This window comes from Stegodyphus dumicola, chromosome 1, assembly GCF_044657685.1.
Source record: "Stegodyphus dumicola isolate Sdum_Otavi_A_Nest chromosome 1, ASM4465768v1".
In the NCBI taxonomy this organism is placed as follows: Eukaryota; Metazoa; Arthropoda; class Arachnida; order Araneae; family Eresidae; genus Stegodyphus; species Stegodyphus dumicola.
This window is the reverse complement of record NC_140768.1, coordinates 260782729-260796470: the sequence shown is the minus strand read 5'-3', so window position 1 is coordinate 260796470 and position 13742 is coordinate 260782729. Positions and strand designations below refer to the sequence as shown.

At 33.2% G+C, this 13742-nt stretch overlaps 1 protein-coding gene across 1 annotated transcript in view; it reads right to left on the bottom strand.

The window, feature by feature from the left end:
* Positions 1-9527, bottom strand: part of LOC118203297 (uncharacterized) — a 255910-nt gene extending 246383 nt beyond the window's left edge. Inside the window, exon 1 of the mRNA XM_085827410.1 lies at positions 7090-9527. Coding sequence (XP_085683536.1) covers positions 7145-8875 — 1731 coding nt within the window. The 5' untranslated portion in view covers positions 8876-9527 and the 3' untranslated portion in view covers positions 7090-7144. The remainder of the gene's footprint in view (positions 1-7089) is intronic.
* Positions 9528-13742: the final 4215 nt, after the last annotated feature.

Genomic DNA, 13742 nt, shown 5'->3' with positions numbered 1-13742 from the left:
CGAAGGCGTTGCTAATTTTTCATCTTTCCTGCTTCCAATTAAAATTCTAATGTCTTTACAATGTATTTATTATTTTTATTACTACCACCATTTCATTATCACTATATTCTTTATATGTTTCATTCCAAATCAAAAACTTGAGTTTCTATCAAAAATGTAGCCATATAATATTCTTTTATTTCCATGCAAGTTTCAAAACATGGGAAACATACTAGCAGAAATTATTTTTTAAAAATGGCGAATGATAAGGTGTATTTATAAAAAATTTCATGGTATATCATGTCGAAAAACAAGCGTGTTAGGGGAGTTTACTTCTCATTACTTTCTTCTGAATACATTTACAGTATAATCATTAGAGAAGCACCTTCAAAAAAGATATGCATCATTTTGTTTACTTGTGTCAATTGTCACTTAAAGATCATGTATTAAAAACATATTTTTACACAGTTCTTTTTAGGTTAGCTTACTTGTCTGCACAAAAATGGCATTAATTTTTAACCCACTGCTACAGGATGCTTTTTTTTTTTTTAATTTGGGCAACAGACAGCATATTTGCGATCACAATACATAATTTTAAAGTGATTTATTTGGACTGTAGTTTTTTTTTTTTTTTTTTTTTTTTTCTCCAGTGATGAACGGATTTTTAATGGACCTTTCCCATACATCTTAGCTTAATTACCAAATAAATTTACACAGAAATTTCATCTTTGCAACGTCGGGTGTATCTTTCAAAATACGTTTCTTTGGAATTTTTAAAGTTACTTAGTGACGACTGGCGAATTTTTTCATAATACATCGATCAACTGCTAACAGTCGTGATTTTTAACATCAACGAATTTCTGCATGAGAATTATCAAAGAGAAATTTCAATAAATAGAATGTAACCTTACATCATCGGCTAGATCAGAAGACATTGAAATAAAAGTGATTTCACTTATTTTCTGATTAAAGGAAATAATTTTCCTACTTTCAGAGGTAATGATTTCTTTTCTTTATCACCATTTCTGCTTTCTACAAACTACAAAAATAAAATACATAAAAATAATTAGAAATCATGTGGAATCGTTTTCCCAGTTTTATGTTTTACACTGATGTGTTTCCCTGCATTTGACATAAAAATAAAATTGGGCGCTCTTAAATTAAATAATTTTATATCAAAAATTGCTAAAGAGAAATTTGACAGCGAATTAAAATGCAATCGTTTCTTACATACTACGTCATTTCAATGCAATGACTTCTACTATTCCTTAAAATTTTATTTATGTCCCAGTACATTTCTTTTGTACTGGGACATAAATAAAATTTAGAGGGACATGAAAATCATTTATGTCCCAATACAATTTGTAAAACTCACACGATATTTTTTAACTCACAAATTACTAAATATAATGAAACCTTAAAGAAATATTATTAAATTAAAATTTTAATCAAATGCACTAAAAAAACCAATGTCTAACTTAATATTTAACTAAAATATTTTTTAAATAACCATTCATTTATATTTCTTAGTTGTTAAAATATGGTAAGCATTTATAGTCATAAAGACGTTATAAAATAATTGATTGCTGACTGATGAACTTGATAGCGAACATGGAATCTTATTGCTTCGTTCCGATGTTAGATGGCTCAGCAGGGAAAAAGTACTTCAACGATTTGTAGAACTTCTACCAATAAAGTAGTTTTTGGAATCCGGAAACGAAAGTTATTAAGAATTGGACGATAATAATTGGTTATCCGATCTGTGTTTTCTCACGGATATAACAGCTAAACTGAACGAAGATCTCCAGGGAAAAGAAAAAACTGGGATTGTAACTGCTTTTCATATAAGTTAAATTTGTGGATAAATCAGATGAAAGAAAGAAATTTCAACCATTTTCAGAATTTATCAAGCGATATCTATAACCACAAGGCAATTGAAACAGAGAAATACTCGGAAAACCTAAATCCACTGAAAAATAATTTTGACTCTGCTTCTCTGATTTCCATAAAGTTCAACCAATATTATTATTCATCTCAAACCCATTTGCTGAAATTAATATTTCAGATGTATCACATAAGATTGGAAATATGTTTATCAAAAATGCCGATGTTTTGGAAATGTGTTCGCGATAGGCCTAAGGTTGGATACCACTGGATAAAAAACGCATTTTATTCACCACCTTCATAGTGTAAAATAATGATCAGTGACGATCCTAGCAAGGCACAATACAGTGCACAGCATGCAAGTGGCCAAACTTAAGGGCGGCGAAATAAATTATCAAACATATTATATTTTTGTATAAAAAGGGCGACCAATTTTAATTTACATGTGGGCGGCCGACAATCTAGGATCAACACTGATAATGCTTATTACAAAATGCTACTTCATACAGATAAAATAATGTTTTAAATGTGCTCCAGAGTTAATATTACCAAAGATTCTTCAATGCTTTGCATGCTATTTTAAATTCAATTAGAAGTTATTGCTAAGAGATTAGACAGCGACCACTTTTAATAATATCCCCCATGCTGTCCTCTAGTCATTGAGACAACAAAAATAAAAACCGCTCAAAAGTGATAGTTTGAATTAATTAAATATCAGCAAACGGGTTGGTTAAACAGGCGTTTCTGTTGTTTTCTCCATACGTAACATAAATACAAGCCAATTTTCTTTAGAAAGTCCTTCGTGAAGCGTGAAGGCATACCTTCCCTAATGCAGTATTCAATCCAGTTGCATTTGATCATTACCAAATTCTTGAGGAGTCATTTACCTCTGTTATATTTTAAGTATATGGTCTGATTTAATTCTGCATTTTAGTTTATTTAGGTTTATTTGATTATGGGAAACACGCTTGGGCTATCTGCCTAAAGGGAGGGATGCCTTCATAGAGGCCTTTCTAAGGAGACTTGGCTCGCGCATAAGCCACACACGGGGACACGACCAAAATGCAGCCAGCTCGTATCCAACTCAGGTCGAATTGCCAGCGTTCAGGAACTTAACTATGAGCTCTGCATTATGGAGTTTATACTGAAATTTGTATCAAGCTGTATTAAGGTATGGAATAAGTCAAAAAAACTGTTTCAAAGATAATTCTGAAAATTTGTTCAAGATTTCTATTTGCTATTTACAACGATTACGGAATTTCCGTTTCAGGACAAACCAATTATAATTTGCATTGCATAAAACATTCTGCTGATTCTAAATTCTACAAATAAATACTGGTAAATAAACAAATACCACAAAAATATTCATATTGTATTCTAGTATTTTCACTTACGGTACTGTTTAATTTGAAATGTGAAATTAGCAGCTAAAATATGGCTTAGAAATCCTCAAGCGAATTTTTTTTTATATATAATGCATACATTACTAAAAATAAACTAAAAGCTCTCTGATTTTATAGTACGTTTTTTTCATTTGCACACACATACACGTTTCAACAGCATTTCGGCTAATGTTCCTTTGGGTTAAAAATATTTAAAAATAGGATATCTTTAGAATTCCGGATAGACAGTCTTGCGCACTGGAGATAAAAATGTTTTTCCTGTACTGTTGTTCGCTTTGAAATCATTGAGTTTGTTATTAAAAAATTTATTAAAGTGTTATAAAATATAAAATATGCAATAAAACAAATTCGAAATTCAAAAAGTTTTACAAAATATGAAATACATAATAAAACAAATTCGGGCTTCCAGTTGTCCATGTTCGAGTGGAGGACTATGTTATTCAAAATTTGATGGCTCTAGGTACCGTTTTTTCACAGTACGAAGAACATGCATACGTTCATACAAATTCTTCATTATTTAATTTCTTTAAATATAATACAGGTCGATAATATTTGTTGGCAACAATTTGATAATTGATTCAGACTTTTACAGTGAATTAGGGGAAAATCCCCCTTTGAGACTAATAGCCCTTCTGAGATAACGCTCCTTTGGGATAAAAATGGAAAAAGATTTAAACTGAATTAAATTAATGAATAAAAACGACTTCAGTAAAAAATAAAAATAAGTTTTCAACCGAATTAAATTAGCGAATAAAAACAACTTCAGTTAAAACATTGCAATGAAGTATCGAAATCACATTCTACTCATTTAAAAGCAAACTACGTAAGTATTTTCTTAGTATCCTTAATTAATTTTAAATCTAAAATATCTTGAATAATCTGCATTTAAAACAAACAGACTCATTTTAATATAGCTAGACTGCTGCTTGAGAAAGATACTTCCACTAACACAGGAAGGGTAAAACAATCAAAAATTACTTTGTTCTTGACAGAGCTCCCAAAAATTCATGATTACTGTAGCTTTCAATTCTGCAATAAAGTTTCGACTGTACGAAATCGTGATAACGTAAGAAAGATTACTCGGCACATCGGCTATTCACCGAGTTCAAAATAGTTATAGAATAGGTGAAAACAACGTACAAATAACCTTACTAACGATAAATTAAAATTTTAGTATATTAAATTATCAGCCCCCTTATAAATTTAAATTCACTTCTGAACTGATATTATAACAGAAGAATTGATTAACGTACATCATACTTAAATATAAAAAAGCATTTACGCAATTTTTCAGAATTTATATTAAGACTATTAATTTGTATTCGTAAAAAGTGTCGATGACAATGTTTGCAAGAGTCCCGTGTGACAATACTTTCATATAACAAAGAAAATTTTCTTTTGAAATTACTTCCAATAGTATCTAAAGTGGTAATTTAAATGGTAATTTAAACATGGTAATTTAAAGAGGAAAAAATACGGTCCTGGAGACTAGGCATTATAACAGTTGGTTGTAAATGTAATATTTGTGCAATATACATAGTACCCTTTAACCTGATCTAATAAATGATTTTTAAGAGCTAATGGAATAATTTTCAGGAAATGACTTTCATTAACATAAAAGAACATGTAAGCAATTTACATGCAGTTTTATGTTAATGTAGGATTTTGTTTGTATGCACAGATAAATAGTGCAGCAAATCAATTTAATTAACTGAAAATTATTTAATTGAAAATTTTGATACAGCAATTAAAAAAAACTCGTTAAGAAATTTTCTCAGTTTCTTTTTTACTTTATTGTGTGGGTGATTGTATTTACTAACGCAGTTAGCAAATATAATCTAACACAAAATGCAATAAAAAAAAGGAATTCACTTCGCAGCCAAATTTATTTCATTCTAATTTTTCTATCACATTGCACTTTCAATGTAATTCTTTTGCTTCCTATTTTAAAAATGTTTGCTAATTATGGGCTAATGTTTGCTAATTAATTCGTAATTATAATTTGATTCAAGAAATAAAAAAAAATACACAGCATAAATTTATACAGACGCTGTTTTCATATATTTTAGACGACTTTCCTTTGCTATAAAAAATTGCATGCTTGGAAAAAGTTTTTAACGCAACTATATTTTTGAAGTGTAAATTATCGTCTGCTACTAGACAATTTTACTTTCATGCAAAATTGCGCCTTCTCATTATCCACGATGCCATAAATCAGTAGACTGATGGCAGGAATGGATCAATCTCCGAAAGGAATGTTATAAAATAACCTCTTCCGATACTAAAAAACGCTTTATTATTTTTGAAATCACTGTGTAAAAAGATAGTGAAGAATAAGGGTTATTAAATGGAACATTTTAAACACAAAACATTTAGGTAAAATATTTCTGTAAATACAATGAAAATCGTCTAAAAAATGTGCATACAACCTCTCTATTCTAAAATGCAATCTATTAAAAAAAAAAATACATTTTTTTTAGATTGATCTGATATAAATAAACTAAGGATAATCATATCTTTCGATGAACAATGATGCACTTTACAACTATTTTTTCACTCGGAATGAAAGGAAAATCAATCCTTCAAAAATATACAACGAGTAGAGAGCGCAGACTTAAAAAATCCTCCTGTTTATAACACACCCTGCTTTTATTTTGACTAAACAAAAAATCAGTTTTCTTTATTATTTCCCTTTTCTCTCTTTTCCGTTCTTCATTTAAATTCGCGTTAGTTCATTCTATTTAGAATATTTTCACACTTTAAAACTACAGATTTGTTTCTGTGTTTCTGTAACAGCATAAGAAAAAAATATATTTCTTGCAAATTTTCGCATTCAAAATTTTTTTAAAAAAGCTAAAAGAAAATAAGCTGAAATGATTTGAAATGAAGCTAAAACGAATTTATATCCAGCAGAAATACAGAAATATTCTTATCAAGAACAACTAAGTTTTAATAAACACTACTAATTAATGTATGCAAAAATTTCATTATTTTCTTTTTACAAAATAAATAAAATTTGAGATTAAAATCTACAAAATATAGTTAAAACACTGCTATACCGAAGAATTTATATATATATCACTTATCAATTTTTTTGCTCTTTTTTTATTGCAAAAGTTTGCATATGCTTTCAATTCAATTGCATCATCATTCGTTTTTTATTAAATCACGTAACTTAATCAAAGTAAAGAAAATTTTAAAAAAATATATAAAATAACCAGTGTTCAACTATAAACAAAAAATTTTATTGCAACCGAGTGTTAAAATTACAAAATTTACACGAAATCAATATATATGATTCTATCACATTTTCAGATTTTTAAAAACCTGTGAGTTTAAGCTCTGTTTATTTACATATATACACCTTGGGGTTAATTTAACAGTATCTTTCATTTAAATAAACGAATTTCATTGCAAGACATGTTATATAAATAAAGAGTTAAAACAATTTAGTTTTTTATCAGTATGGAAAGATATCCAAATTTCAATATAAATACAATTCTTTACGGAAGGGTCATAACATTCAAATCAAACACTTAAGTTTCTATTACTTTCTTTTCACTTCAATATGTTACTTGCTGAAATTTAAAAATCTAAAATTATACACAGAGTAACCATAAAAAATATGAAACGAATTAATGAAGAATTATACCGTAAGCAAAGTGTGTTTCACCTGCTCACTTAGAATTTAGAGTTCATTTTACTATGATAACGCAAATAATACTTGAAACATTTACTTTCAATGTAAACGTCAATTTTTAGTCTCGTAACAAAGCAGGTTTTCTAATTAAGATACTCATTTAAAAGGAATTGTATGTCTTACCGATAAAAGATGCCACTCTGCCTCTGTATGAACAATATTTCTTTACAAGTTCAGGTTAAAACCTTGAGTAGTCATAACCATACACAGTTGAAGCTGTCCTGTGGCTGTAACCAGATGATGCACCAACGCCGAAATTCATCTGACAACTTGGATTGACCACTCCGGAAGAAGCGGAGGACACAAGGCGTTGACCATCAAACATATCTCTTACGACAAAGTTCCCATTGGAATCTGCATACAGTGAGCAGTCTGATGAGCTATTCTGCAATGGATAATTCCAAGCGGCATTTGTTGAACTGGAAGTTGCTGTAGCAGTACGATTCATGTAGGCCGCTTGTTGGGGAGATCCGGGCATAGGCAAACCACTATGTCCAGCTGTTACACTGTACTGTCCTGTTTCTTCTATACCAGAAGCCATGCCAATAGTGAGGTTACTGCTGTTGCTGTTATTTGAGCTAGCACGCACTCCTGAACGCGAGACTACACTATTTCGGCCACTTGTATCTCGTTCATATCCGCAACTAGGAGACACAGAACAGTTATAGTTGAGTGTAGATGAAGTTGGAGAAGCAGAACATTGAGGTAATGACAGTGCTGAACAAGTAAAACCTCCTGTTCTTGTACCGTAAGACAAAGTACTGAGTCCATTGGTGCTTGCACAAGATCTAAGACTGGAATTAATTCCAGAACGGGAAGATAAACTACTGTTTATAGCGTCCGACATATGACTCCCAGGGGAGTGAACTCTTGGATCTCTTACAAGTAAGTCAACCGAGAAGCTCGATATGGATGTCCCGTCTACCATTGATGCGTCCACAAACGAAGCAGATGTCACCGGACTGATATTGTTATTTGGAAGTGAAGGGCTGCTTTTCATCCTATCAAACTTGCAATCACCAGCCATCACTATCCTCTGCATACAGGAAGAGTTAAACAGAGAATTATTATGGCGATGGTCCACTAGATCGTCGTCCATAGGTTCAACTTTAGGGGTCAACGTGCATGGTAGGTGCAAGTGGTGGTTGCTGCGTTGTTGCGGAGGAGAAACGGAATGACGATCACTCCGAGTCGATCCGGCGGATGATGCCTCCATGTTGTTGTTAGGGACGGCAGCGGCGGAGTTTGTTTTCATTGCGAGATTACCGCCGGTCTGTTCCGCCTGAACGCTCTCTTTACCCTGTTCCTCTCGCTTGGAAGACTGTTGTTTTTTCAAGAGATTCTCTTCCTTTTCTCGGAGGGCATCTTTCTTTTTGAAGCGTCGTCGCCTCCGCAAGTAGCTGCCGTTGTCGAACATATTCGCACTGTCCGGATCTAACGTCCAATAACTTCCTTTTCCAGGTTTCTTGTCGTCTCGCGGCACTTTGACAAAGCAATCGTTCAAGCTGAGGTTATGTCGTATGGAGTTCTGCCATCCTTGCTTATTCTCTCTATAAAACGGAAATCGGTCGATGATAAACTGATAGATACCGTTTAGAGTTATCTTTTTTTCTGGTGAATTCTGGATTGCCATTGTGATCAGGGCTATATACGAATAAGGTGGCTTCACCATATCCTTCGATGGCTGCGTGGAGGCTTGATGCATGCCTCCTGCGGGAGCATAGGGAGCAGCATAAGGGGATGGTCTCACTACTGCCGTCGCACCGTACCGTTCTACAGCTTGCTGCTGATGCTGAGCTGTCGCATACGCCGGCATGACTCCATTCCCTGCGGCCGCTGCATTCATGCCCATGGTGGGGTATCCGTCGTAACGGTAATAGGCGTGATGCTCTCCGTATAGTGGGTGCATAGCTTCTGGCAGATAAAAAACAAATCCCGCTGCTAGGCACGAAATGAAAGAAAATAAAAAAGTTGCAACTTTTTCTTCCGCTCTGCGCTCTATCCCTTTTTTACAAAAAAAAAAACTTTCTCTCCCTAGGAAGATCTCCGAGTGCAGAGAGATGAGTTAAACTCAGAGTAAAAACTTTTTCTCTCCGAAAGCCGGCGAAGAAAAGCGAGTTGGCACGAAACCAAAATCGAATTCGACTGCACGCCGCATGTGTGCCCGTTCATGCGTTGCTTTGCTACGCGACTGACGGCTTCTCGTTGATGCTAGCAGAAAACGAGTGTGGGCCTCGGAGAAAAGGAAGTGGTAGCGGCCAGAGGGATGAAGGCTGCCAGGGTGGGGGAGGTTGGAGAGAGAAAGCAGCCGCCGCTCTTCGAGATCATAAAGCCTAAAGGGGAGAAAGGGGTGGGGGTTCCTTGAACCCCTGGCAAAATTGAAAAATCCTGACCGGCTTTTTAGGCCTAGCTCCGGAAAAGCTCTCTACTCGCCGGCTTAGAATTTTACGGTATACCGATGTGTTCATCGCTGCCGTTATTCGCCGACCCCTCCCCCTCAGTCACGGTCGACCAATGAGAACTCACACGGGCGGAGAAGTCGTACGGGGTTTCCTGATGCGAACGCACTTCACACGCTGTCTTCCCCTCTGGCTTCTCCGCGACGAGCCACGAAATTTAATTGACGGTAGAAGAGGATGATGGGGGGCACCTTTTCCTCTATGTTTGGCGACCCCCCGGACTCTCCTCCTCTGTGCTGGATGAGGCAGATAAGGAGGTAGATCCAAGACCGACATTCGAGCCAGTAATTCAATCTGGAAGATTATGGAAGCTCTCTCTTTCACTCACTTGCTCTTTTCTACGGTTTCCGAATTTTGTTTTTTCTTCGCTAGTTTGTGTTGTTTGTTCCGTTTTTATCCGTTTCGTTTACTTTCTTACAGGTGTGTTAAAGAGTGTAGTAGTTACGGATTCAGAATAATCGCACCAGTTTTTTTTTAAATTTTTTTAATCATTATTTCATCTTAAGTTCTTTTCTAAAAATGATTATTACTAATTATTTCAAAATGTAATTATTTACAACCTGCTTGAGTGAGTCTTCGTTCATAGTATACAGTAATTCAGACTTTGACTAAAAAGCCAGTTAATTGTCCTTAAATTTCTGCAAATTAATTAATTTCATCTAATTTTATATTTTATTGTGAGTTTCCACTCTCCAGATCATCATTTGATGGGTAGCAAATTAAAACTATAACACAAAACTATTATAAAACTTTTTACTTGATCTATCATTTTATAATATTTTAGCGGTTAGTTTTGTTGTATTAATAATACAACAAACTACTTACAGTTACAAGTTACAGCACTTATTAATTTAATTGCTCTGAATAATATAGTGGTTAGAGAAATTTGATGACCTGCCAACTGACTGTTAGAATCTGTAATAATGTTTGTATCATAAGGTTGTATACTAATAATATCCTTTATAAGGTTGTCCCTATTAATGCAATATCCCCCCCCCTCCCTGGAATGTGGAGACTTAAAAGTCTCTCGCACCGAAAATTCTTTCGAATGATTGGTGGAAGAAACAAATGGGGTAAAACATCCTCATAATCTATTCTCATGTGGGTTCTCGGTCAAAACTGGGATTCAGCCTTGGGTAGATAACCCTCTGTGCCAACTTCTCTATTCCAGGTTTTAATTTAAGGCCTCTGCTAGACGTTTGGACAGATTAACAGAATTTTTCCAGACCAAGTTTTTGTTTTTTGGTCGACTGATTTTAATACAAGAAAATATTGAAGAGAAAACAAAATTTTTAAATTTTTATTTAAATATTAAAATTTTGTGTACCATCTCATAAGGTTTTATGATTTACATATATGTCTCAATGCAGACAATGAGAAACACTGATACAAATCCCAGAGTTGCATTTCGTAAGAAGTGGTACTTCTGTATATTGATAGGATATGTGTCATGATATTTAACTTGTTATTGGGTATGAAATGTTTTTTATTCATACATTTTTTAGGAGTTGTAAGACACTGTAATCAGAATAAATTCCATCAGACAAGTAGAAACTGAGTTATACATGGCAATTAAGAACAGTATTTAACATGCTAAATTTGTTGTACTCTGACCAAGATTCGAGCTCCAGATCTTCTAACTGCTAGCCGGATATACTACCGGTTACACCATGAAGGTACACAATAAGGAAGACGAAAACTTCTTAAAACATTATTGTTCAATAAAATTTAAATTAAAGCTTGATTTATGACACACATATTTAGATTCCAGTTCTTTTCGACTTATTAAGGAATTAATCGAAATATCTCCGTTATGGGAAAAGAGAGTTTATTTATTTATTTATTTATTTATTTATTTCATTTTTTCTGACTTCCTCTTCTAAATTGCTATAATTTTATTTCATGAGTTTCTTTAATATCTTAATTTACTCCGATTTGACGAGTGTCTACGGTCAGTTTTCATTATTAATATAAGTTAAATTTTCTCAAATTCGATCTTTGCCATCTTTGTAAGTAAAAACATTTAGATTCTTTGCTTTTCTACTTTCCTTTTCTTGCGATCTGAACCTTAACAGCATTTTCAAAAAACAACGTTAGAATATATTTTGAAAATAATTTTTATCTGCTGAAATTTAGAATAAAACTTAAAGCTCCAAGCCTTAAAGAATTTGAAACTTAACCTGAATTTAAACTTGTAATTATAAGATTACCTTGTGACGGTAAACTTTGAGCGCCTCATTAAGTAAATTCCGAAGCTATTATTTATTAGTTGTGCAGATCTGTTAAGAAGAAAAGGCAGGATTTATCAAAACTTTTGCACTAACGGATTTTAGAGGAAACCATTGTAAACAGTAGCTAAAAGGAAACTGACGACTATAACTGACGACTGTTATTTCAAATTCTTTTATCATTGGTAAAACATAATTATGTAAATAAGGATACAGGCATTAAGTTTATTCATAAGCAAACCTGACTCTACTTGGAATGCAAATGACGAATATAGTACTAACCCTATGTCTCCTTCCTGTTCATAGTTTGTAGAAATCGCCCTCTCCCTTTCACCAGACAAACTACAATCATCTTATCTTATCTGCACAATCACTGGCAATTCCCGGCTGTGATGATGAACTACTTGATTATCACAAATACCAGAAAATTAGAGAGAACTGTCTCTAAGACGATCATCTACAGTTCCAGATGATTTTGATGTATGTGATAGCACTTTTTTTTTTTTTTTTTTTTTACCAGAGCTATATTAAGCTTTTTTGAAATTATCTCTGAAATAATTTCACAATTTAAAAATTTTCACAGGTGGTTGGTAAGAAGTCACCATCAGAGAGGATGTTTTGAGGATAAATTTTATAATCGCACTCGTTTATAGTTATGAAATACAGCCATAGATAAAATTACTGGAACTCAATCATAATTTTCATTCTACTTACTGATGGGCCTCAAATAAGGGAAACAAACTCAGCATCATTAATTGAATGTCATATAATTCTTTGCCCATGATCAGTGGTGTAGCTAGGGTGGGACAAGGGGGGACTTATGTCCCTGGGCGCAGCATCCAGGCGGCGCCAATTTGATGCTACGGAATTTTTTAATTAAATGTTTTCCATTCTTGGCACACAGAAAGGGGCGCAAAATCTGCAGTTGTCTCCGGGCGCTGGAATCCTAGCTACGCCACTGCCCATGATTTTAATTTTTTTTTTATATCAAATGAAATTTTTGTATGCAAATATATCTATAAATTTATGTTTTGTCATTCAGAAACACTCTGAACAAAACTCTACTGTATACTTGCCATAGAGTCATTAATGCATTTTGTAAGCACCGTTTATTTTACTCTTTCAGATTGCTAATAAATGAAGTGATTTTAGAGGTTAACACATGTAGTATTGCTAATCATCTAAGGTAGAAACTTTATTATCAGTATCTATTTTTAAGTGTTAATTATTATTATCCGCCAGCTGCTCAGAAAAAAAGATTAATATAAAAGATACATCGATAGAAAAAGAAAAATAAGAAAAAAAAAAATGTTTTCAGATTTTATTTCACGCCCAAAGGCGTTGTTTTAACCTTTTGTGTATTACCTTTATGTATTAAATATCATATTCTTCGCATTTAAACCATAAAATTCAATTCAACAGGAATATCCCAAAATATTTAAAAGAGCGTATCTTTAGAACTGTTGCCATTGCTCGCTTTGAAATCCTTGAGTTTCTTATAAATGCTTTACAGAATATGAAATAGATAATAAAACAAATTCCAAATACTAAATTTGGGCTTCCAGATGCCCATTTTCAATGGAGGATTACGTTATTCAAAATTTGATGGCTCTAGGTACCGTTGTTTTATCACAATGCGCGAAATATGCATACATTTATGCAGATTCTTCATTATTTAATTTCTTTAAATATAATACAGGGCTCTAATAGTTGCTGGCAACATTTTGAAAAGTCATTCACCGTATATAGTGAATCAACGCAAAATGCAAAACGAAATTAACAGCCCTTCCGGGCAAATTGCTCCTTAGGGCTAAAAATGTCTGAAATTTTCAGATTTTATATTACGCCACAAAGGGTGTTTTTTACCCCTTTTACACAGAGATACACGTTTTGAGAGCATTTGAGCTAAAGGCCCTTTGGGATAAAAATATTTAAAAACAGTTTATCTTTAGAATTTCCGATAGACAGTCTAGAGCGCTGAAGATAAAAATGTTTTTTTTTTTTTTTTTTTTTTTTTTTTTCGTACAGTATTGAAATTGCTTGCTTTGAAATCGTTTACACTGTAGAGATATTAGGTTATTTTGAAGCA